The sequence below is a fragment of the Corvus cornix genome, chromosome 4 (genome assembly GCF_000738735.6).
Source record: "Corvus cornix cornix isolate S_Up_H32 chromosome 4, ASM73873v5, whole genome shotgun sequence".
Taxonomy (NCBI): domain Eukaryota; kingdom Metazoa; phylum Chordata; class Aves; order Passeriformes; family Corvidae; genus Corvus; species Corvus cornix.
This window is the reverse complement of record NC_046334.1, coordinates 67518544-67539784: the sequence shown is the minus strand read 5'-3', so window position 1 is coordinate 67539784 and position 21241 is coordinate 67518544. Positions and strand designations below refer to the sequence as shown.

General features: G+C 40.4%; 1 protein-coding gene across 2 annotated transcripts in view; it reads left to right on the top strand.

Annotated features, from left to right (window-relative positions):
- POLR1A (RNA polymerase I subunit A) overlaps positions 1-21241 on the top strand; it is a 30007-nt gene that overhangs the window by 6189 nt on the left and 2577 nt on the right. For both annotated transcript variants that reach the window (XM_010402078.4, XM_010402079.4), the window contains exons 9-33: positions 239-398; positions 1360-1533; positions 1701-1823; positions 2608-2835; positions 3810-4064; positions 4425-4616; positions 5056-5199; positions 5637-5820; positions 7081-7163; positions 7275-7433; positions 7767-7865; positions 8743-8895; positions 9080-9162; positions 9913-10078; positions 10568-10789; positions 11873-12087; positions 12731-12898; positions 13570-13705; positions 14447-14604; positions 15525-15639; positions 16257-16373; positions 17103-17384; positions 17982-18182; positions 18929-19046; positions 20246-20410. In XM_010402078.4, the coding sequence (XP_010400380.2) occupies positions 239-398; positions 1360-1533; positions 1701-1823; positions 2608-2835; positions 3810-4064; positions 4425-4616; positions 5056-5199; positions 5637-5820; positions 7081-7163; positions 7275-7433; positions 7767-7865; positions 8743-8895; positions 9080-9162; positions 9913-10078; positions 10568-10789; positions 11873-12087; positions 12731-12898; positions 13570-13705; positions 14447-14604; positions 15525-15639; positions 16257-16373; positions 17103-17384; positions 17982-18182; positions 18929-19046; positions 20246-20410 (4100 nt within the window). The remainder of the gene's footprint in view (positions 1-238; positions 399-1359; positions 1534-1700; positions 1824-2607; positions 2836-3809; positions 4065-4424; positions 4617-5055; positions 5200-5636; positions 5821-7080; positions 7164-7274; positions 7434-7766; positions 7866-8742; positions 8896-9079; positions 9163-9912; positions 10079-10567; positions 10790-11872; positions 12088-12730; positions 12899-13569; positions 13706-14446; positions 14605-15524; positions 15640-16256; positions 16374-17102; positions 17385-17981; positions 18183-18928; positions 19047-20245; positions 20411-21241) is intronic.

The window sequence follows — 21241 nt, the reverse complement described above, 5'->3', positions numbered from 1 at the left end:
TGTTAGTGTTTTAAATTATTATAGAATATTATAAGTGTACAGTACTGATAAAATTTCATGTTAAGGATCATTCCTCTTTTATGACTGTCCCAGTAGAATATAGGAATTTTTAAATGCCTACTGTTAGTTTGTTTGGATTAGTTTCCATGCACTGCAGATTTAGCTTAGAATGTTTTGAGGTTTATCATGTTGCTTTTGAGTGGCTTTAATCTTCTAAAGTAACTTTGATTTGCTGTAGGTATCGTCCCGTAAATCGCGTTGGAGACCGCCTGTTCACAAATGGGCAGACTGTGAACTTGCAGGCTGTGATGAAAGATGCCCAGTTAATACGGAAGCTCTTGGTTTTCATGGCAAAAGAGCAGTGTCAGCCAATAAAAATTGCAGAAGAAATTCAAACAGTAAGAGTTGCTGGTTATCTTATTCTTTGCTTTTTTGGATGTGTGGGTCGAGTTCAGGTAGGCTCCTGCTTAAGCTGTGCCAGTAACAATTTTTGACTGAGCTGTTGGAGCATCTGCTGGTGGAGAAGTTCTCCATTCTCCATAGCTTCCCCCCCCCGACCCTTTTCTACCTGGTGCAAAGGAAAAAAACATTTTGCTCAGATTCTCTTAGTCGTGGTTTTTGGTATTAGATTGCTGTACGTGAGACATAACAGGCTCCTGTTTCTGGAGAATTAAATCTGTACAGCACAGCCAGCTCACAATAAAACTTTGCCAATATCTCATCACATGAAAAGAAGGGAAAAAAGCCACTGTAGCTTCTAAGCCTAGTGGAGCCAGTTGTGATTGTGTTTCTTTTTTGACAATTGATGTCTAAGTAGAACCCAGAATTTCACAAATAACATTAATTAGTAACAACGCTTGTCTGCTTTTGACAGTTCACATAGTTGTATAGTGTAAATAATAATGTATGTCAGCTTGCCTCGTTCCATGTTTGTTCAAAAGTTATATCATTGAGAGGTCTTTGACACTGGACTCAGTTTCAGCTGAACTTGATTTAGATCTTAAGTGTAAAAGATCTTGGAAACATTTTTAGTTACTCAGAAAGTAGCCACTAGATGGAGATAGGTTCATAAAACGTTTGACAGGAGGTTAATGAGTTTTGGATGTGACTGCTGTAGCAGCTTTTAGACTGAAAACGAAGGGGGATGTAGGTGGTAAAAACTCTTGGATTTACATTATTTTTATCTAAGAACAGGATTTTCTAGTTACAGTGATTCCTAACCTGGACTGACTACCAGTGCAAAATAATGGTGAATGTTTCATTTGCTATGTTTAATACTGTAATTAATACTATAATTTCAGCCTAGTAAATAGAAGATATTTTTTGTTAAGTCCAAGTTTCTAATTTCTGTTTCTGTAGGAGACAGGAGGGGATAGTGAACCTCTGGACCGTTCTGTGCTGGCAACGATTCCTGGACAGAGCATTGCAGATAAGCTGTACAATGCTTGGATACGTCTCCAGAGCCATGTCAACATTGTGTTTGATAGTGACATGGACAAGCTGATAACAGAAAAATACCCTGGTATTCGTCAGGTGGGTAGGAGGTGGAGTCTTAGACAGTTAAAGAGAAGCTGATGGAGTCAGAAAAAAGTGAACTATTTGTGGTTAGTAGGTGGTCATTTTCATGACACTCATCATTGCAAGAATCCATCTGGTTTTCCATACTTTCAGGTTTTAATTGTTACCTTCTGTTTCCAAAGCTGCTGGAGAAGAAGGAAGGGCTGTTCCGCAAGCACATGATGGGGAAGCGTGTGGATTTTGCTGCTCGATCCGTCATTTGCCCTGATATGTACATCGGGACCAATGAGATTGGCATCCCTATGGTGAGCATAAATAAAGGACTGTGTCTTTCTGGTGCAGCTCAGGGCTGAACTACACTGCTGACACTTGGTAGCAGTTTAGAATGTGGAGAGTTTCTGACTCGTCTGAACTCCTTCCTGCCCAGTGTTAATAAGGAAAGAGCAGTGAAGAGCGGGAAATGCTTACTGTTACAAAGCAAGAACACCACATCTGAGAAAGGGGATTTAAAAAAAAAAAAGAAAAAGCTGTACGTGCTTTATGGGATTAGGAATTGGTGCAGGCTTTAAAAGCAGATCCTGTTTCTCCTATGGTCTTTGTACAAGGTATTTTTGAGGTATTGCAGCCTTAAGAGAAGTCCATGATAATGTCACCAACTTCATCCATCGTTAAGGATTTTTAACCACATAGAGATGACACCAAGCCTGAATTTGAGCTTTTCGTTATCATCATCATCTTTGAAGAAAATAATGAACCTGGTGATAATGTGCTTTTTCTCTCTATTTGTTGGCTTGTTTGCAGAATTTAAATCTGTGCTTTCTTTCTTTAATTGCTAATTGAGTTTTATACTGCAGTAGAAAATAGAAAAAAGACATTGTTTCTATTCTTATTGTAGAGGATTTTAAAACAGAAATGTATTTATTTGGCATTAGAGTAGACTGAGGAGGAGATGCATTCAAGAGCTTAAAGTAATTTATGTTTGCATTGTATGAGTTAACATTTGATGCTGTTTTATCAGTGACTTTTTTTACAGTTTGAAGCCAAAATTGAACAACATGTTGTTTCTCTCCTGCTTTCCCTCCTGTCTAGGTATTTGCTACCAAACTGACTTACCCTCAGCCAGTCACTCCCTGGAATGTCAAAGAGCTGAGGCAGGCTGTCATTAATGGTCCCAAGGTCCACCCTGGGGCCTCCATGGTCATTAACGAGGACGGGTCTCGCACGGTGCTGAGTGCCACCAGCCTGACCCAGCGCGAGGCCATCGCCAAGCAGCTCCTCACCCCCTCCTCAGGGGCACCCCAGACAGGGCTGAAGATTGTGAGTATTGGCAGAGCCCTCCTCCATCTCTGGTTGGGGACGTAAGAAGTTAAATGTGATACTTTTTCAAATTCTAAATCCCGTTTTTCCATACTGGATTTTACTTTCTTCTAACATGCAGTGTGTGTCATTCAGCGTGCCAAGATGCAGGGTATTCTTAGTGGTGGCTTTGGCAGTGCTGGCTTAGCAGTTGGGCTCCATGATCTCAGAGGTCTTTTCCAACCTAATTGATGCTGTGTCAGTTGTTTCTTCTCTTATCTCCTCTAGCTTAATCAACCTTTGAAACTTCTTAACTGTATCTCCATCCCTTGCAAGAGTTGAAAACTTACTATTTAGCTGCTAGGGCAAAAGTTTTGGTGTTTAATAATGTTTTCACATTATGTATTAACCCTGTCTCTCACAAAGGCTTAGCAGAGATTTGAAATTTGAGTATTTCTGTGATGTCAGTTCTTTCAGAACCCGTCTCAGAGTTAAACATAACAGTATGTAGATTGTATAAACAATTTACCATACTCCTGTTGGTAATCACTTAAGTGGATATTTGGATTTTACAAACAGAAAAATTACAATGAGACTGTTTTGAGAGCCTGTTCTAGATAAGGATATATTGTATTGTATTCAAACCTGAAATTAAGAGATTCCCGGTGTCTGCTTCAGCTTAAGGTTATATTACTACCTTAGTCTAGGGTGTCCAGGACTGGGTGTATTGTGAGAGGTATCAATTCAGCCCAGTGGGCTTTGGATGAAGAGCTTATTGATTTGATCACTGTGGGTTGGGGGAGTTAATGGGAGGTATGTTGTTTGGTGGAGAGCAGAGGGCGTTCAAGGGCAAGCAGTCTTGATTCTCTCTGAGTTTTGCACAGAACATGAACACCAGAAAGAAGATGTTTTGGATGTGTGTGTATTTAAAGATAAATTAGTCCTTTCTGAGGCATGGCAATGCCTTGTAGGCAGCAACCAAATCTCTTTTGCAGGTGTGTCGGCACATTAAGAACGGGGATGTGCTGTTACTGAACCGCCAGCCCACGCTTCACAGACCTTCCATCCAAGCTCACCGGGCCCGAATCCTGCCTGGGGAGAAAGTGCTGAGGCTTCACTATGCCAACTGCAAGGCTTACAATGCTGACTTTGATGGGGATGAAATGAACGCCCATTTCCCGCAGAGCGAGCTGGGCAGAGCGGAAGCCTACACCTTAGCCTTCACTGATGAACAGTACCTCGTGCCAAAGGCAAGTAAAACTGCCAGATAAATTTATTCCTACATGAAATCACTCTGGTTTGTTTATTTTGTCTAATGAGAAGTGAGGTAATTTTTAAAAAACCTATTTACTTATTTTTGAGGTTTATGTCTGTGTTCTTTCTCCACTTGTGGTTCTGTTCCTCTAAAGAAGGCAGGCCCAGCAAATCCAAACCATCTTGTAGCTTTGAATGTCAGTGTCCAGAAGAGATTCAGTAGAGAGTTGTGCTGTAATGATGAGTTCTTTACAAATTATTTAAGTACATTTATCCAGGGGGAATAATTTTGGGAGCTGGAGGCACATGACTTACTAACCCCCCATACCACCACCTTTTTCTTGTTACCTCTTCAGGATGGGAAGCCGCTTCCTGGCTTGATCCAAGATCACATGATTTCTGGAGTCAGCATGACGATCCGGGGTTGCTTTTTCACCAGAGAGCAATACATGGAGCTTGTGTACCGAGGACTGACAGACAAAAAAGGAAGAATTAAAATCTTTCCTCCTGCCATTATGAAGCCACAGAGATTATGGACAGGAAAGCAGGTAGTTTATCATTTACAGGGTTAAAGAATGCTGATGGTTTCAAAGTAAGCAGAATGCTAATAATAAAAGCAGTGCTGCTTAGGGTGTTTGAAAGGCTAGATCCCATCAACACCATATGGGTCTTGGTATGTGTTTTTGAGCTGTGAAACCCAACAGACAGCTTTTTTATTTTTTAATTTTAATACATCTAATTATTGGAAAAACCTTTGCTGTTTTATATTTCTGAATAATGATGTGTCTCAGCTCATTGATCCTTCAGAGGCTAGAGTAGCAAGAGGATATTCCTGCTACTTGTCAGGTTTCCAAGCTTTCAAAACTTTGCTGTCAATGGAAAGAACACATGCAGGATGCTGCTTTTTTCATCCATGCCAGATTTTGTATATTGAGAAGGGAGTATATAAAATAAATAATTCCTTCCACTCATCCTGCTTCCTTATAGGTTGTTTCTACATTGTTAATAAACATCATTCCAGACAACCATGCTCCACTGAATTTGACTGGGAAAGCAAAGATTGGTGGGAGAGCCTGGATAAAGGGACCTGCAAAAGGATTTCTGAATCTTGATTCAATGTGTGAATCTCAGGTACGCAACAACTCTGGGGGTTGGGCTGGGCTGTGTTGTATTAAAATGGCGTGAGAAATGGGGAGGGAAGCAGGGAGGTGACAAAGTTGGGAGCAGATATTTTGCAAGAAGTTACTGCCAGAAGTGGGTGATTAAAGGATAGGCCGGGGAGTCAGGAAAAACTCTCTGTAGTCCTGACTTATGTAGATTCCATCTCTTTTTGTTAGACCATGTGTCTTTATTGTCAGACTTTATAGGTGGAAAACCAGAGATGGTGTTAGAAATTTCTACTATAAATTCTAGAAGTATAGATAATCTGACCATTTAACTGTTCACCAATATGTGAGCTTTTTAAACTTAAACCTATTTTCACATAGATTACACACAAAAACCTGTAGAGGTCATAGTAAGATCAGAATTTCTGTTTTCCTGACTCAAAGCTGTGTTCTATTATTTAGGTTATTATCAGAGATGGGGAATTACTGTGTGGAGTCTTGGACAAAGCTCACTTTGGCAGCTCTGCCTATGGCCTGGTCCACTGCTGCTATGAGATCTATGGGGGTGAAACCAGTGGGAAAGTGCTGACGTGTCTGGGGCGCCTCTTCACTGCTTACCTGCAGCTGTACAGGGGATTTACCATGGGTGAGTAACTGCAGCAGTGCAGTGCTGTAGTGCAGCACCTCCTGAGGTATAAACCAGACATTGTTGGGCATAATACATGCTAATTCTGTTAATAAAATTTGGCAAGACTGCCCTTGAGTGGGATAGCTGCCTGCCAGCCTTTTTTTGATCTTGTTTTTTTGTTGGTGCACAGCTGGCCTTCTAAACATAAAGAGAAAACACAAGTCTTGAGTATGTCCAACAAGTTCTCTCTTTTGTCCTGCCTAGTCAAAGTTTGCACAGTCAACATGTCTTGGGTTGAAATTTTGTTTAGAGCAAAACCTTGTGTTTGCTTCTTGGAAAAATAATTACTGCATAGAAAGCAGAACAGCTGACAAAGCTGTTAAGGGGTTGTTAATCAAGTCTTGCACATCACATTCTACGGTAAAACTTTTGGTAAATGTTTGACTTTCATCATGGCTTTTCAAACTCTCACAGGAGTTACAAAGACAGTCACCTGTTAGCAGTAGTGAGGGACCAACAGACTGCTGTGAGCAGGGAAAAGGGAAGGGCATCTTTTGGAGTGAGGAAGGGGATTGATTGACTGTAAGACCCAGGACTCTTGAGAGCCAGGGTGCAAAAACTAGTTAGGAAAAGATAACAAGCCTGGGATCACTAGGCAGTTAAAACATCAGAAAAACAGAGAAGTGAGACTGGAGCAGGAGTTTGGGATTTGGTGTTTTGACACAGCCATTTTAGTGGCTGTGGCAAGACTCCTTACAAATAGCTTACAAGAGTTAGGGTTCCAGTGTTTAACCTGTTCCCTGGTCCTGTCGTCACAAGAGTCTGTATTTTTTATTTTTCTTTTTTAAAAAAGCTAAGAAATGCCAGATTGTAAAAAGTTCAGCTAATAGGAATTTTGATGCGGATGGAAGAAGAAAAGCAGTTTGACATGGCTGGTCCATAAAGCATTAGTTTGTGCAAGTGCACCAATTAAGATTTTTTCAGAGACTGTTGAAGTTAAGACTTCTTAAATTAGGCAGTTGATTTTGCACCCTCACTGCTTAGCTGATGTTGCTCTTTTTTTTTCTTATGGTGTACAGTAACTTCTCCATCCAAAAGCTACTCAGATTTTTTTCTTCTTGTCAAACTGCAGACCCTGAGTCTAACCATTATTATTAACTTTAATTGTGACTTTCTTTTCCTGACACCAGGAAAAGAAAATCCCTGACACCAGCTGTGGTTCCTTCCTTGATTCTTGTTCGGTTTAGACCATTGTATTCTGTCTCTTACCTTTAACAGGGATTGAAGATATTTTGGTTAAACCTGAAGCAGATCATAAAAGAAAAAAAATCATTGAAAGGTCGAGGCAGAGTGGTATTGAAGTAAGTCTGTTCTGCAATTTTTTTTTTCTTCCATAATGCAAAATTTTTGAAATCCTGCCTTGTTCAGTTATGCCTACTTAACACCTAAAACTTCCTGTATTTTACTTTCAGGCTGTTAGAGCTGCTCTTAATTTGCCAGAAACAGCATCATGTGAGGAGGTCCAAGGGAAGTGGCAGGATGCCCATCTGTGCAAAGACCAGAGGGATTTTAACATGGTTGATATGAAGTTCAAGGAGGAAGTAAACAATTACAACAATGAAGTTAACAAGGTTGGCATCGAGGCATCTGTGCATACTAATCTTGTTTGGAGACTTTGTTATTAAGTTAGTGAATGTGGCTAAGCGGTGCCTGACTCTTCTGGAGGCTGAAGCTTTCCATCTGTCCCCAGTATGAGGCTCCACATGCTGCCTCTCCTCCTCAGCCTTGTCCTCCCTGAGTGAGAAGATGGTTTAGTATTCGAGATGCTTTTAAAATTATAAATAGCAATGTTTGTGATTACTCATTGTTTCACTTTGTTAAAGCCTTGAACAGGAATTTCTCTGGTTTATTGTTTTATTAATAATGTTTGGTTTTGTTCCCTTCACTCCCCCACAACTCTGTAGGTTTGCATGCCTCTAGGTCTCCACAGGAGCTTTCCAGAGAACAATTTGCAGTTGATGGTACAGTCAGGAGCCAAAGGATCCACTGTAAACACAATGCAGGTAATGACAGCCAGAATATACTTAGCAGCTACGTATGCTGATGTGATGTGTCCTAGAATGTAAGCTGTTGGGAAACTCTTCTGGGGATATCTAGTACCAGAGCAAGGTTTTCATTCTGGACTTTGGCATGAAAAAATGTTAGAAGAATGTAATAAAGACCTCAGTGGGTGATGGAAGAGAGTCAGTGTTTATTGTAGCCTATTTTTGAATCGCTCCTCAGTACATGAGGATTTATTGAAATAGCAGACCTGCTTTTTAGAAGGAATGCTGCAGTTTATACAAACAAACCAACTGTAGGAGAAATAACTTTTCCTGGCCTCTGTTGAAGACTGACCCTCTCCTTCTTCAACTTCTGAATAGGAACAACATTATCTTTGGTTTTGGTAGACGTGTCAAGGATACATTTTCATTTTACCTTTTGCAGCACAGACACCAAGCAAGAGACACTCTATAAATAAACACCCTCTAAAATGGAGTCAATGACCACAGCTCAAAAGAGAGAGCATTTTGGGTTGAGGTTTTTGTTCTGGTTTTAGTACACTGCTGAGAGGTGGTGAGGGTAATGTAGGGACCTAAAAAATATTTAAGTATTTTAAGTTTCACATCTCTCTGTTAAAATAAATAAACAGAAAGAGAATGGTAATGTTGAGGATGAGTCTGAGTACTGGAATAACTTAAAAAAACCAGGTGAGATATCCATGCCTTTTCTGCCCCTCAATAGCAAGAACATTTTGTGAACAATTCCACAATGAGCTACACAGCATTTACTGAGCAGTTGACCTTTTTTAACTGTATTTTTCAAGAAAAAATATTAAGCTTATGTGAACAGAAAGTTGGATGGAAAAGTGATGTTTCCTTTTTTCCTGTCCCCATTTAGATTTCTTGTTTGCTGGGCCAGATTGAGTTGGAAGGCCGAAGACCCCCACTGATGGCATCTGGCAAATCACTGCCATGTTTCCAGCCTTATGATTTTTCCCCTAGCTCAGGAGGATTTGTGACCGGCAGATTTCTCACTGGGATCAGACCTTCTGTAAGTTTAATACTGCTTGTGTTGATACTGAAGTTTGTTTGAGTCTTGGTATTTTAATACAGAGTATCTGCAATTATGGATAAATGGAGTTTGTTCACCCTGGTTTCATATGAAGCTTTTGAGGAAGAACATAAATTGCCAGTGTTGATGCACTGAATGCTGATGGTATTGTGCTTGTGTTCAGGAATTCTTCTTTCACTGCATGGCTGGCAGGGAAGGTCTTGTGGATACAGCTGTCAAAACCAGCCGTTCTGGGTACCTGCAAAGGTAAGAGGCCTGGTTACCAACTGGAGCCTTTAAAAGGTCCTTGGTTGGTTGGTTGATTTTTCTCTTTATTATTTTTTTTTGTGAGAGGGTACTGTAGGCTGGAAGTGCCTGTATTGCTTAGATTAACTTCATTGTACTTGATTTTTTACAAAAGAGTCTGAATGCTGAATGTCTGTTCTAAGCCAAATTTTCTAGAGATCTAGATCAACCAGAACATTATAATGTCAAGCTTGTCTCTGGAACATAACAGCAGTTGCTTCTCCTTTTGCAGAAGTCTTTTTCCTCATACAAATATAGATAGGTGTACAAGCTCCAGGCAACTCTAGTTTTTCTTGGCCACATTGAGTGGATCTTGTCTTTACTCAAGCAACCCCTCCTGTATATGTAGGAGAAAATGTAACTTTTCGGTTGGTTCAGAGGGTAGTGAGGAGTTCTAAAGGAGGGATGCCCCCTTCTTTCAGAAAACTGTTAAAGAGTGACAGCAGAAATAGAGAGTAATTTACTGTTTCATTTTAAGTCAGATCAGTCCAAGGAAACTGGAGGGAGCAACATGCTGCAAGCTTTGCAAATTAAGCATTTCTCATGAGTGTTGTGTCTGTAGGATTTTGGCTTCCAGAATTCCTGATCAGCCCTTAAATACACTTAATATAAGTTAAAAACAGTGGTTTTTGTGTTAGTTATATCATCCTTGTTGCTTTGTAGCCTCTTAACAGCATTTTTCTTTTCTTTATTTTTTTCCCTCTGGAATAGGTGTATCATAAAACATTTGGAAGGGCTGGTAGTTCAGTATGACCTGACTGTACGAGACAGTGATGGCAGCGTGGTGCAGTTTCTCTATGGAGAAGATGGGCTTGATATCCCTAAAACTCAGTTCTTACAACCTGAGCAGTTTCCTTTCATTGCAGAAAACTACGAGGTAGAACACCTAAATCTTAAGCATTAATGAGGGGTGAAGGGGAGACTGAAACATGTGGTTAACATCTGGCATATCTGTCAGGGTTCCAGGGGTAACATTTGTTTGTCTCAGTTACTTTCAGACTAATACACAATTTTATTTGCCATTGTATTCAAAATATGGAAGCAATCTGAAGTCTGCAGCGTGATTTAAGCAGTCTCAAGTGCACCAAGCACTGTCTGTTTTAACTCTGCACTTGAATTCAACAATGATGACTTCACTTTTCAGTCTGTCAAGTTTGATTAACTTCTTTTACCAGTATCATCACTGCTTATTAGAGAATGGCGATAATAACATAAAGTATAAGGAGTTTTGTCTCAGTTGAGTTGAAAACCAAATTTGAAAATTGTTTTCCAGCAGTGACAGCAGATGACCTTTTCAGTTTGCTTTGCCTTTTCTGGTACAATGACGACAGAGAGAAGAATAATCACACAAATTACTTTCTTACAGGTAATCCAGAAGACAAACCATCTGGATGAAGCTTTAGCAAGGATGGAGTCTTACCAAGCTAAGCAGCAGTTTAAAGCCATCAAAAAGTGGAGAGCCAGGCACCAAAACTCTGTGCAAAGAGAAGGAGGCTTTCTGTTGTTTTCCCAGAAGAAACTGGCAAGTGTGAAAGCACAGCTTCCAGGAGGTGAAATGAAGAATGGAAGAGATCCTGCTACTTTACAGGTGACACAGTAGCAGTTGAATTGACCAACCCCTTCAAAAGAAGTTGCAGTAATCAGTTTTGGGGTTTTTTTAAATTGCTCTGTGTATCCTGAAGTGTTTCCCAGTCTAACTAAACAAGTTACCTTTTAAAGGAATCATGTCAACTGTGTGGATGATGAAGCTGAGATTTATTAAGGTCTGTGGGCCCTAGCGCTAGGGCAGGGCTAAAAACTGGGATAAATCTGGTTTTAGTAAACAGGTCATGTTTGTGGATGGTTTGGGTGGATTGTTTTTGTTTGGTGGTGGTGGGTTGTTTTGTTTTTTTCATGTACACAAAGTAAATCTCCCTTGCATGGACAGCTCTCTGCTAGCTGGATGAGAGCCTGTTTGAATGCCAAAGACCAGAAGGCTGAGCCAGCCTTGCCAGGTGTTTCCAAAAAATGCTCTTGCTTAAGCCACTTGTCCATCATGGCACTGATCTCTATGATATGGCTTCTAAGGAAGATTGTGTGTATGGACACAAAATGTAGACGGGTCCTGCTTCACAGCCTTGCTGTCACAAGGAATTTACCCTGGTGGAACGAGGGCAGTTAGCATGAAACCCCAGGTCAAAGGTGTTGAGAGATGGCTCTGTGAGCTTGTCTGCAAAAGTTGTTTTTCCTAATCAGTGGTTCATTTATTGAGCTGTGCTGAATTTGTGTTGCTCTTGAAACTTTTTGATAACAAGCTCCTTTGTAATGCCAGCTTTGGACAGGCAAGGTGAGAGTCAGCTAGGAGCAAAGGTTTAAGTATATTGAGGGTGTTCAGTCCCAGTTGAAATTACTCTTTGAGGCCTTATTTCACTGATTTCTGGAGTAGTTACTATGGATACATAAGTTGGGGTATTTCAGGCTTGTAAAGCATCTTGAAATCATTTGGGCTCAAAAGTGTTAAATATCAGAAAAAGGAGAACGCCATATTTGTAGCTGAGCTGTTTGCTGTGTTGTGTACACCCTTACATTCTGCACAGCTTATCTTTTCCTCCTTCACTGCTGCTTGATTGCTCGTGGTCTTACTGCTCATGTGGATAAACCAGTCAGCTTAAAAACTTCCTCTCATTTTCAGTTGTTGAAGATGTGGTATGAGCTCGATGAGAAGAAACGAAGGAAGTATCTGAAGAAGACAAATAAGTGTCCTGACCCAAGCCTTGGGGTTTGGCGTCCAGATACCTATTTTGCATCTGTTTCAGAAACATTTGAAAATGGAGTTGAAGGTTATATCAGTAAATGGGAATCTGAGAACAGCCGGAGTTACATGCAGTCAGCACTTTCTGCTGATAGGTAAAAAGCTCTGAGTGTCTTCTTTTTTGCATTGAGCCAAAACCCAAAAAAACCTTTTAGGAGTGAGTTTGCTAAAACTGAAAAGTCTTTACCAAGTCTTGTTTCTGTTGTGGCCTTTGTGAAACTAAGCAGTGAGTTTCAGAATGGTTCTTGAAAGCCAAACGTGCTTAGTGTGCAGTGGAGAGGCTCTGGTTATCTGTTCCTTCCAAACCTGAATTTTCTGTGCTGCTGAGAGCTTTAGCAAAGGCTCTCTGGAACAACGGCAATGTATTGCTGTCCCCGTACATATAAAATAATACTTTATAGTAACCTTGAAAACCAAAGTATGCTCTTGATGCACCTTGGAGTTAGCAGGGCAGTTAAGAAGTCCAAGTGGGAATAGATGGGCTCTCTTTTGACATTCTGGGAATTGGCAGCAGAAACAAAATACAGTTTGGCCAAGGCCCCAGTTCTGTGTTAATGGGCTGTGTTTGTCAGATCAGATGGGGATAGACAATTTTACCGTTTCTGGAGTGTATTTGTCTGTAAGCTACCAGGAGTGATTGGCTCAAAGATGTAACTTTATTGAACTGAGTAATGATTCATTCTTTTCTGAGTTTATTATTTTTTATGTTGAGCTAAACCTCTTTTTCCCTGTCTACAGATTAAAGGATCTGTTGTATTTAAAGTGGCAGCGTTCTCTTTGTGACCCAGGAGAAGCTGTGGGGCTTCTTGCAGCTCAGAGTATTGGGGAACCTTCGACACAGATGACTCTGAACACCTTTCACTTTGCTGGCAGAGGTGAAATGAATGTCACATTGGGTATTCCAAGGTGAGAAAACTGTGTCCCTAATGGGCCCTTTATTTTAGGCACTTAGAGATATAATTGTGCTTAATCTCACTGGCAGGTATATGTGTGAATATTGAGGGTGAACAGTCCTTCAGTTTACTTGTAAATTGTGCTTGTTCAGAACTATTTTAATGTTTTACAGTTTTCCAGTTATTTTGGTTTGTTTTCCAGATTCTAAATATCTGGGAAGGTCCCTTACTGTAATCTGATATACAGCAAATCATCCGTTTATTTGGAATAATGTGGGTCCTGACCTGGCCTCATGTGGGAGTGTGTGATGCCTTAGGTGGGAGGGGATTGTGTTGCTTCAGAGAAGCAGGGGAGGGGAAGAACATACGAGGAAGCATCCATTATGAATCTGTAGGAAAAAGACCTCATTAGTCCTTCTGTTCTTGGAACAATTTATTATCATCTATTCTCTTCCCATAACTGGGGGAATAATCTAATTGAGGCAGTGGGGCTGCTGTTGTGCTGTGCCTGGTGGGGAACCAGATCAGAGCAAAGGAGCAGTGCAGTGTAACCACAGCTCTTGGTGCACACAGCTTTGGTGGAACTGCCAGTTGCTGCATGCAGCCCAGTTAAATGAACTAGATAATTACTTGATTGCTTAGTGCTTTTATTGCTTAATTTGAATGGTCATTCTTTGTTTAAAGGTTGCGGGAAATACTGATGGTGGCCAGCTCAAACATTAAAACACCGATGATGAGTGTTCCTGTGTTCAATACCAAGAAAGCTCTCAAGAAGGTGAAACAGCTTAAGAAACAGCTCACGAGAGTATGCTTAGCTGAGGTGAGCCTCCTTTTCAGTGCATCCTTTGAGAGTCAGCAAAACAAACTCTCCTCTTTGAGCTCATCAGTGGTTTGCTGTGCCACAGTCTTTGGCTTTTTCTCAAGCACATTTTTGTCAGCCTGTAGACTTGGAGGGTTTCTGTTTTATCTTTGAGACAAGCTAATCTGGCTGTGATTGACATAGTCAGAGCCCAGATAAAGACCCTTCTGTCTGTCCCCCCCCCCTTCCTAATCTCACACAAATGGCTGTGCTCAGTAGAAGCAAAATGTGTCTCTGTTGAGACTCAATACACTGGGATGTGTTCTGTGTTCCCTCTCTTCCTGGGAGGGTACCCTTGTGCTCTCCTACATGCCCTATCCTCTTCTGTTTTACTCTTGAGAGTTTCATGAAAGCAGCAAGGATCAGGTTAAGACTTAGCTATGTGCTGGAATAGTGTCCTGCTCCATGAGCATGGTCAGAAAAATGAAGATGTTGGCACCCTGAGAAGGGTAATCTCTTGCGAAGGAGTTGGGTGGGAGGTGAGGCTGTTCTTCCAGTATTGTCTGAATTAATTGTTGGGAAGACTTTAAGCCAAAAAGTGCAGTAGGGTAGAGTCCTTTTACCCAGGAGCAAAGCCTCCAGAAAAGTTTGCTAGTTAGCCTTGTGTAATTCTGGTTTCCTGTGGAAAGCACTGGAACTGCAGGAAGTAAATGAAGTGTCTTTATCAAAGGAGTAACATTCCCACTTGGGAATGTTTTGTAGGTCTTGCAGAAAGTGGACATTGAGGAATCCCTGCATGTGAAGCACAAGCTGAACAAGCATCACCTCTACAAAATCAAATTCCATTTCTTGCCCCATGAGGATTACCGAGAGGAGAAGTGTGTGAAGCCCAGGCAGATCTTGCACTTCATGGAAACAAGGTGTGTGTGCTTTCAGATACTTCAATGTTTTTTCCTCTTTTGCCTTTTTATGGGTTTTGCATGTTGTTGATTACAGCTGGTGTGGCTTCTAGAGCAACAGTTCCAGCAGACGTGCAGAAAGCATTTACACAGTTGCTTTTATGTCTTGCACAAAACTGTGGATCTGTGGCATACTGGCCGTGCAGAATTGCATCAGGGCAGATCTTTCACATGTCTCTGATACACTCATGCTCAGGAACATCTCATTCCTTTGGATGCTTAAGCATTTATTACCAGCAAAAACATTTGAATGCTTTAGGCATCCTTTGGTGCTCTCACTGAACAGACCTAAACTTTATTTCTTACTATTTATAAAAAATCCATTAATCAGAAAAGGCTGGTTTATTTTCCCCCCTTTCTTTTTAACCCTTGTTTCTATCCTTTTGACTGACCAAATTTGTGTAGTTAAAAGTAGAACATTTAATGATAAGGGTCTATTGAAAGCTATTTTTTGCTTTGTAAAAAGGCTGCATTGATTTCTTCCTCCTGCAGGCCGCATGAGTTCAAGCTGGGTTACTTTATTTTGTATGTGTTTGTTGGTTTAAAAAAGAAAAAAAGTCCAGTAATGAACCATCTCTTCTGAAGGTCAATTTGATGTGCAGATTTTATATCTAGATGAGTGTTTAATTTTATGCTTTGGATGCATGGCTACATCTGTAACAGTAACAGAGCTCATACCAACCTTTTGATTCCTAAGTGAATGAGAAAGAGCTGAGAAAAATGATTTGCCTTATCCTTGAAGTACTTTTGCATCCAGTAGGGAATAATGTGAATTATGAATTGACTGTTTTCTTAATCAAAATAAATTAATTTTTTGACAACTTCAGACTGACAGTGTGGCACTGCTCAGCTTTGACATTCTGGGTTGCTTCTTCTGTCAGGTTCTTTAAAGTTTTTCTGGAAGCAATTAAAAGAAAGACTACAAAGATGGCATCTTTTAATGAAGTCAGCACTCGGAAGACAACTCGGAAGGATTTAGATGATGACCAAGACAAGGTACAGAAGAACATTACCTGAAAAATGCCTCACTTCCTTTCAGTGTTTTTGGGAAACAGAATTTGGAAAAGTGTAGCGTGTTTCAGTGTACACTAAATGTGTGAATACTAAATTACTACTTAAATGTTTTCTTCACATGTAAACTGTCTTTGCATTCTCATAAAATTAACAAGGAAATTAAAGTTTTTGTGTATTTAAATCATGATTTACTTAGGACTGTATTCCAAAGTGCCTGTTTATTTTAGTTTCTCTGAGACAAAAGCATTTTACTCTGCTTGCTCCCAGATCAATGTCCTGTTGTAGCAGTGGTTGTCAAAACTTTGGGGAAGGTCCTTTGTTCATTGAAGTGCTTTTGCATGTTCCTTCTGCCCCTCCTCTCCCATCAAGGACTGTCAGAAGCAGAGTGACAGCTTATCCATCTTGTAGACATTCATCTTGTTACAGTTACCAGGCGTGTGAGTTCGTTTCTTTATAGTAGTGGACATACAGAAATTAATTTGTCTGTAAAGGTAGAACATTGGACAAGGGATTGTTAAACTCCAGATGTTTGGCTAAAGCCTTCAGATGCTTTCGATACTTCCTAGCAGTCATCCTGATTCTCTGTCATGAATCTTTAGACACTGAATAGTCTGGAAGCTGTAGCAGAGGAGGAAGAGAACATTGTTGATGCAGAAGCTGATGAAGGGGATGGTGATGCCACAGAAGTAAAACGGAGGAAGAACCAGGAAGAAGAGGTAATGACTTCATAGGTGCTCAGCACTGCTCTTTAATTCCCTGTTTCTTCTGTGTTTGAGTTGGGAAGAAAAATTCCCACTGAAGCAAAATGCTGAAAAAACCCAAACCCCACTTGAGAGGAGATAGGAAAGTCTCTGCTTTGGGCTGAACAGTTTTCATTTGGCTCTTTTCTGAAGCCTTGTTCTTCAGGCATTTGGGTAGATGTGTCTGACAATCAGGCTGTCTGTGCCGAAGTTCACCTTAACCTTTTGCTAATTTTAGGCCATTAATCATTTTTAAAACTTTACTTTTACTGTGGTTCTTAAAAAATATTCTCCCTGCATGTTTCTTTGTGTTCAGTACTTCATAATTGCATCTTAAAAGATGGGGTGCTGTAATATCAGCAAGAGGGTGGGGTAATTGAAAATCCTGAGGGAATCCCATCATCAGAGTTGGATTATGGGAAGAAATTAGACTTTTCAGGGAGAGAAAACAAAATTCTTCTACAGTCTCAACATCCTCTAGCATCCTGGACTACGCTAAGGAATAATGGTAAGATTATAGAGAAATAAAGGCTGAACTGAATCTGTTGTATTATTTTCTTTACAACAAAATGGCATTTTCTTTGTGCCATAGGGGTGAAATCCTTGCAACTCAGCAGTGAAGAATATTCCTGAATTAAACTGTTCATGGTGTGCTATCTCTGTACAGGTTCTGGCTCAGATAAACACAACAATATTTCTTTGCAGGTCGATTATGAGAGTGAAGAAGAGAACGGGGAAGAAAACGTTAATGAGAATCCAGAAGATGAAGAGGCTGAATCTGAAAAAGAAGAAGGGACTCCTGGTGCTGAAGAGGATCAGAACAGAGCAGAGGGTGAAGATTCTCAGAATCCTTCCTTTCTGTCTCAGACTAAAAAAGGGAAAGATCGATTGCTTCAGTCAGCAGAGGTGCGCGTGAGCGCTGTTGTGGAGAGCCACCCATCCATACAGGATTACACGTTTGACACCGAAAACGAGCTCTGGTGTGAGGTAAGGTGGAACATGTGTGGATGGTTGCACAGTGGTTTCATGTAGCTCCCATAACAAATGGATCTTTTCAGTGCAGTGCTGCTGTTTTGTCTCAGCAATCCTATATGAATACAGAAAGTGGCACTACAAGTGTCATTTTTGATGTCATTTTTAGTAATGTCTCATTTTCAGAACAACTCATGTAACTTTTTTTAATAACAGTTTTTTGACAGGTCTGTTGTGTTTTAATCTTTAAGTATATAATGGTCTGCTGTGTAGCCCTTGATGAATAAAAGTGATGGCTGGACTGCTGAAAAAAAATGTAAACGTCTTAAAAAACAAATAAAAGTATATACCTGTCCCCCTCCAAAAAAAAAGCGCCATCCCTAAAAAGCAGTCGTTGTAAATTCAGAGACCTTGAAAGCAATGTGGATGAATTATCCTGGGATGGGGAGTGCACATTAACATCATTCAGCTCTAATTCCAGTCAAACATTTATGTTCCTAAACACACAATGAGGGTAATTGCAGTGGTCTTCTTTTTGCCTAAAGAGAAGTGTGCTGGTTATTGAGCCTGATGTTCAAGCCTCCTTACACTGTGGGGTTTTTTTCCCATTAGGTTTCCTTGGCATTGCCACTGACCAAGGTGTACTTCGACCTCTCCTCGCTGCTGGCGTCCCTGGCGCGCAGCACGGTGATCCACGAGGTGAAGGGCATCACACGGTGCCTGCTGAATGAAAGTACCAACAAGGAGGGAGAGAAGGAATTCGTTCTCCACACAGAAGGGATAAACCTGACAGAGCTCTTCAGATACTCTGATGTGTGTAATCTTATTTCTAATCCCAGACTTGAATGATGTTTTATGTTCTGGGGGAGATGGTGGATGATGGATGTCATTTCAATTTCTCAGGGGTGATGTGTAGCCTTTTCAGCTCTTGAACTGTCTTCCTCCTCCTTTTTATTCCCAGATGTGTCCAGAGCTCAGCAGACCCTTTTTTCAAGGGCAGCTTGGGAATCAGTGTTTGTGCAGCAGCCAGTCCCTAATGACAGACGATTTCACACCATTCTTATCTCTCATGTCTCTCTAAATGTTACTTGAGGGAGTTCTTCCATCTCAATGAATTGCAGTGCTTGGAGATGAATAGTTCTGTTATCCCATCTAGCGCATAGCTCTCCAAATACAGGATTGTTTTAAGCTGCATCTTCTCTTTTGCTGAAAGTTCTGGCTGGCTGAGATACACTGGGCATTGCATTGCATTGCATTGTTTGGAAGACTTTAACATGTATTTTGCTAGTTTGGCTTTTGTGATTTCAGTTAATTTTCTCCTGTGGTGAATTTTGACTCCAGTACTCCTATTCATGTATTTCATGCCACTTAACACAAATCCTCAGAATCATTTTTGTCTTGTTTTTCTCTGAGCTGCTGCCTAGTTGTTCTGTAACTGTTGGTGTTGCTTAAGCTCATGAAAACTGGAGGGAAAAAATCTATCTTAGTTTAGCTTAAATTATTTAGAAATGCACAGCAACTATTGTCCTAACTTGTATCTCTGTTTTATCTGCTTTCAGATTTTGGACCTGAACAGACTTTATTCCAATGATATCCATGCCATGGCTAAGAATTACGGAATTGAATCAGCCCTGAGGGTGATTATAAAGGAAGTAAAAGATGTGTTTGCTGTATATGGTAGGATTTCTTTGTATTTTTAAAGATAGTCTTTAATACCATTTAGATGGGAAAATGCAGCCACATGCTTACAGTTACAGTTTTTCATGATCTTTTCATTTATGTGCGTATTTTTGAGTTGCAGTTTTTCATTCTTTTAATCATTATAGTCTCTTCTGTGAAGACCTTGTTAGTTAATTATTAGGTTTCTTTTAATCAGTAGAAAATTTACTAGGTGAGGTTGAATTTATTCCCCCTTCACAGAGTTCTTCCATTCTGGTGTATTTTTTGCAAGCTGAAAGGTCCAGACCAATTAATTATTAACGTCTAAGGAAGCCAACTGTTAGGCTTGTACAGTGGCCTTGAGAATAGGATCAATCTTGCCTCACTTTGCCTTTTTAATGGTGTGAGTGTAGGCTCCTGAGTTTTTGTATCTTTCCTAAAATAGCTGCACTGCATTGCCTGAATGTTTTTATCTGAGACAGATGATTCAAAGAGCCCAGCCTGGGGAGGCTGCATGATTTCATAGGCATAGTTCAGTGAGTGGAGTCTTGCTATGAATTAAACTATTGAAAAGAGGGAAGATCCATACAGTGGGAATTTTAGCAAGCAGTTATATCAAACAGATTCGCCAGCTGGCAGCCCAGAATGGTCTGACCTTCAAGTTGTTCAAGAATGGCTCAGTTAATGTTGACAGCTGTTAATGGTCCCCCATTACACTGAGTCCACAAGTGTTATTTAGGAATAAGTGCGGGTTTTTTTAGCCTAAACAGGGTTTTCTGTGAATGCTTGATGTCATGCATAGAGGACATCAGAACCTTTCTGACTCTGGGGCCCAGCTAATGCAGGCCACCAGGTGAGGGGTGAGAGCTCTGTCCATCCCAGATGGATGGATGTGTGATCCCTTTTTGTGTAAACAAGGATGGTGCAGACCTTTCCTGATATTAGAGAAACTCTGTTGCCTTACAGCATTCTTGACACTGCAGTTTCCCAGTCTTTTCATTTCAATTTGGAGAGATACTGGTTTTGCATTAGAGTGAGGTCTGCCTCTCCTGGATATTTGAGGGGCGCAGTTAAGCCAGACTGCCAGAAGAATGTTAATAAAGATGTCCTCCAAGCTGCTTGGATTCAAGGGGTTTGATTTAGACCTGATTTGTTTAAAAAGCCCCACACACTTAGTCCTTGAATGCTCTGATGATTGCTCTTTCTTGTGTTCTAAGGAATTGTGGTAGACCCTCGACACCTTTCACTTGTGGCAGATTATATGTGTTTTGAAGGAATTTATAAACCACTGAGTCGTTTTGGAATTCAGTCCAACTCCTCCCCTCTGCAACAGATGACGTTTGAAACCAGCTACAAATTCTTGAAGGAAGCAACAATGATGGGTAAATGGTTTAGTTTGAGATCTCTTGCTGCAGCATTTCACATATGCTTGCTTTTTGTTGTAACTTTCCAGTATTTTGCATAATGCATAATTACATTAGAAAAAATGCCAGAGACAGAGATTTTAATTAAGCCCTTCCCTAGGAAAATGTTCCAGATGTTTTTAGTAAAATTCTGTCAGCTGAAATAAAGCTAGCTCCCACATGTAATTTGTGGGGTCTGTGACTCCTTTCTTTAAGAATTAGGGATTTTTACAACAAACCTTAAGGTTGTTAAGATTTGTTGCAGCAAAGCTTTATAACAGACTACTAAATCTGCCTTCTTCTGTCTCTACTATTAAAATTGTCTTCTCTGCTTTGTTTTTGTGCCTATGTTATAACTTCCATATCTTTCCCAGCCTTGCTATTCAGCATTTTATTTTGAGAACAGACCTCCTGGCTGTTACTTCGATTTAGCACTTTATCTTTGCTTTTTTCCATCCAAGACAGACAAAGGGTCAGACTCATTTGTCTAATGGTAGGTTTCTGGTGCCATTTGAGATTCCCAAGAGTATCCTTCTGCCCTGTAGTTGCCTTTCTGGAAAGTGTAAAGATCACATGGCTGTGTGGATCATTTAGGACATTTGGAACAGCACTAGCCATCTACATTTAACGCCGCCTATAAAACAAAAATTGTGCTTTAACTGTGCAATTTGACATTTTGTGTGATCTCAGGCTTTGGATACTAATTACATCTCCCTTTTGCAAATAAACTTGGTTTCTGTCACCTGCCAGTCAGACGCTTGCATTGCAAATGCTGCTGTGCTGTGTCCTTCCAGTTACAAATGGGAGGAG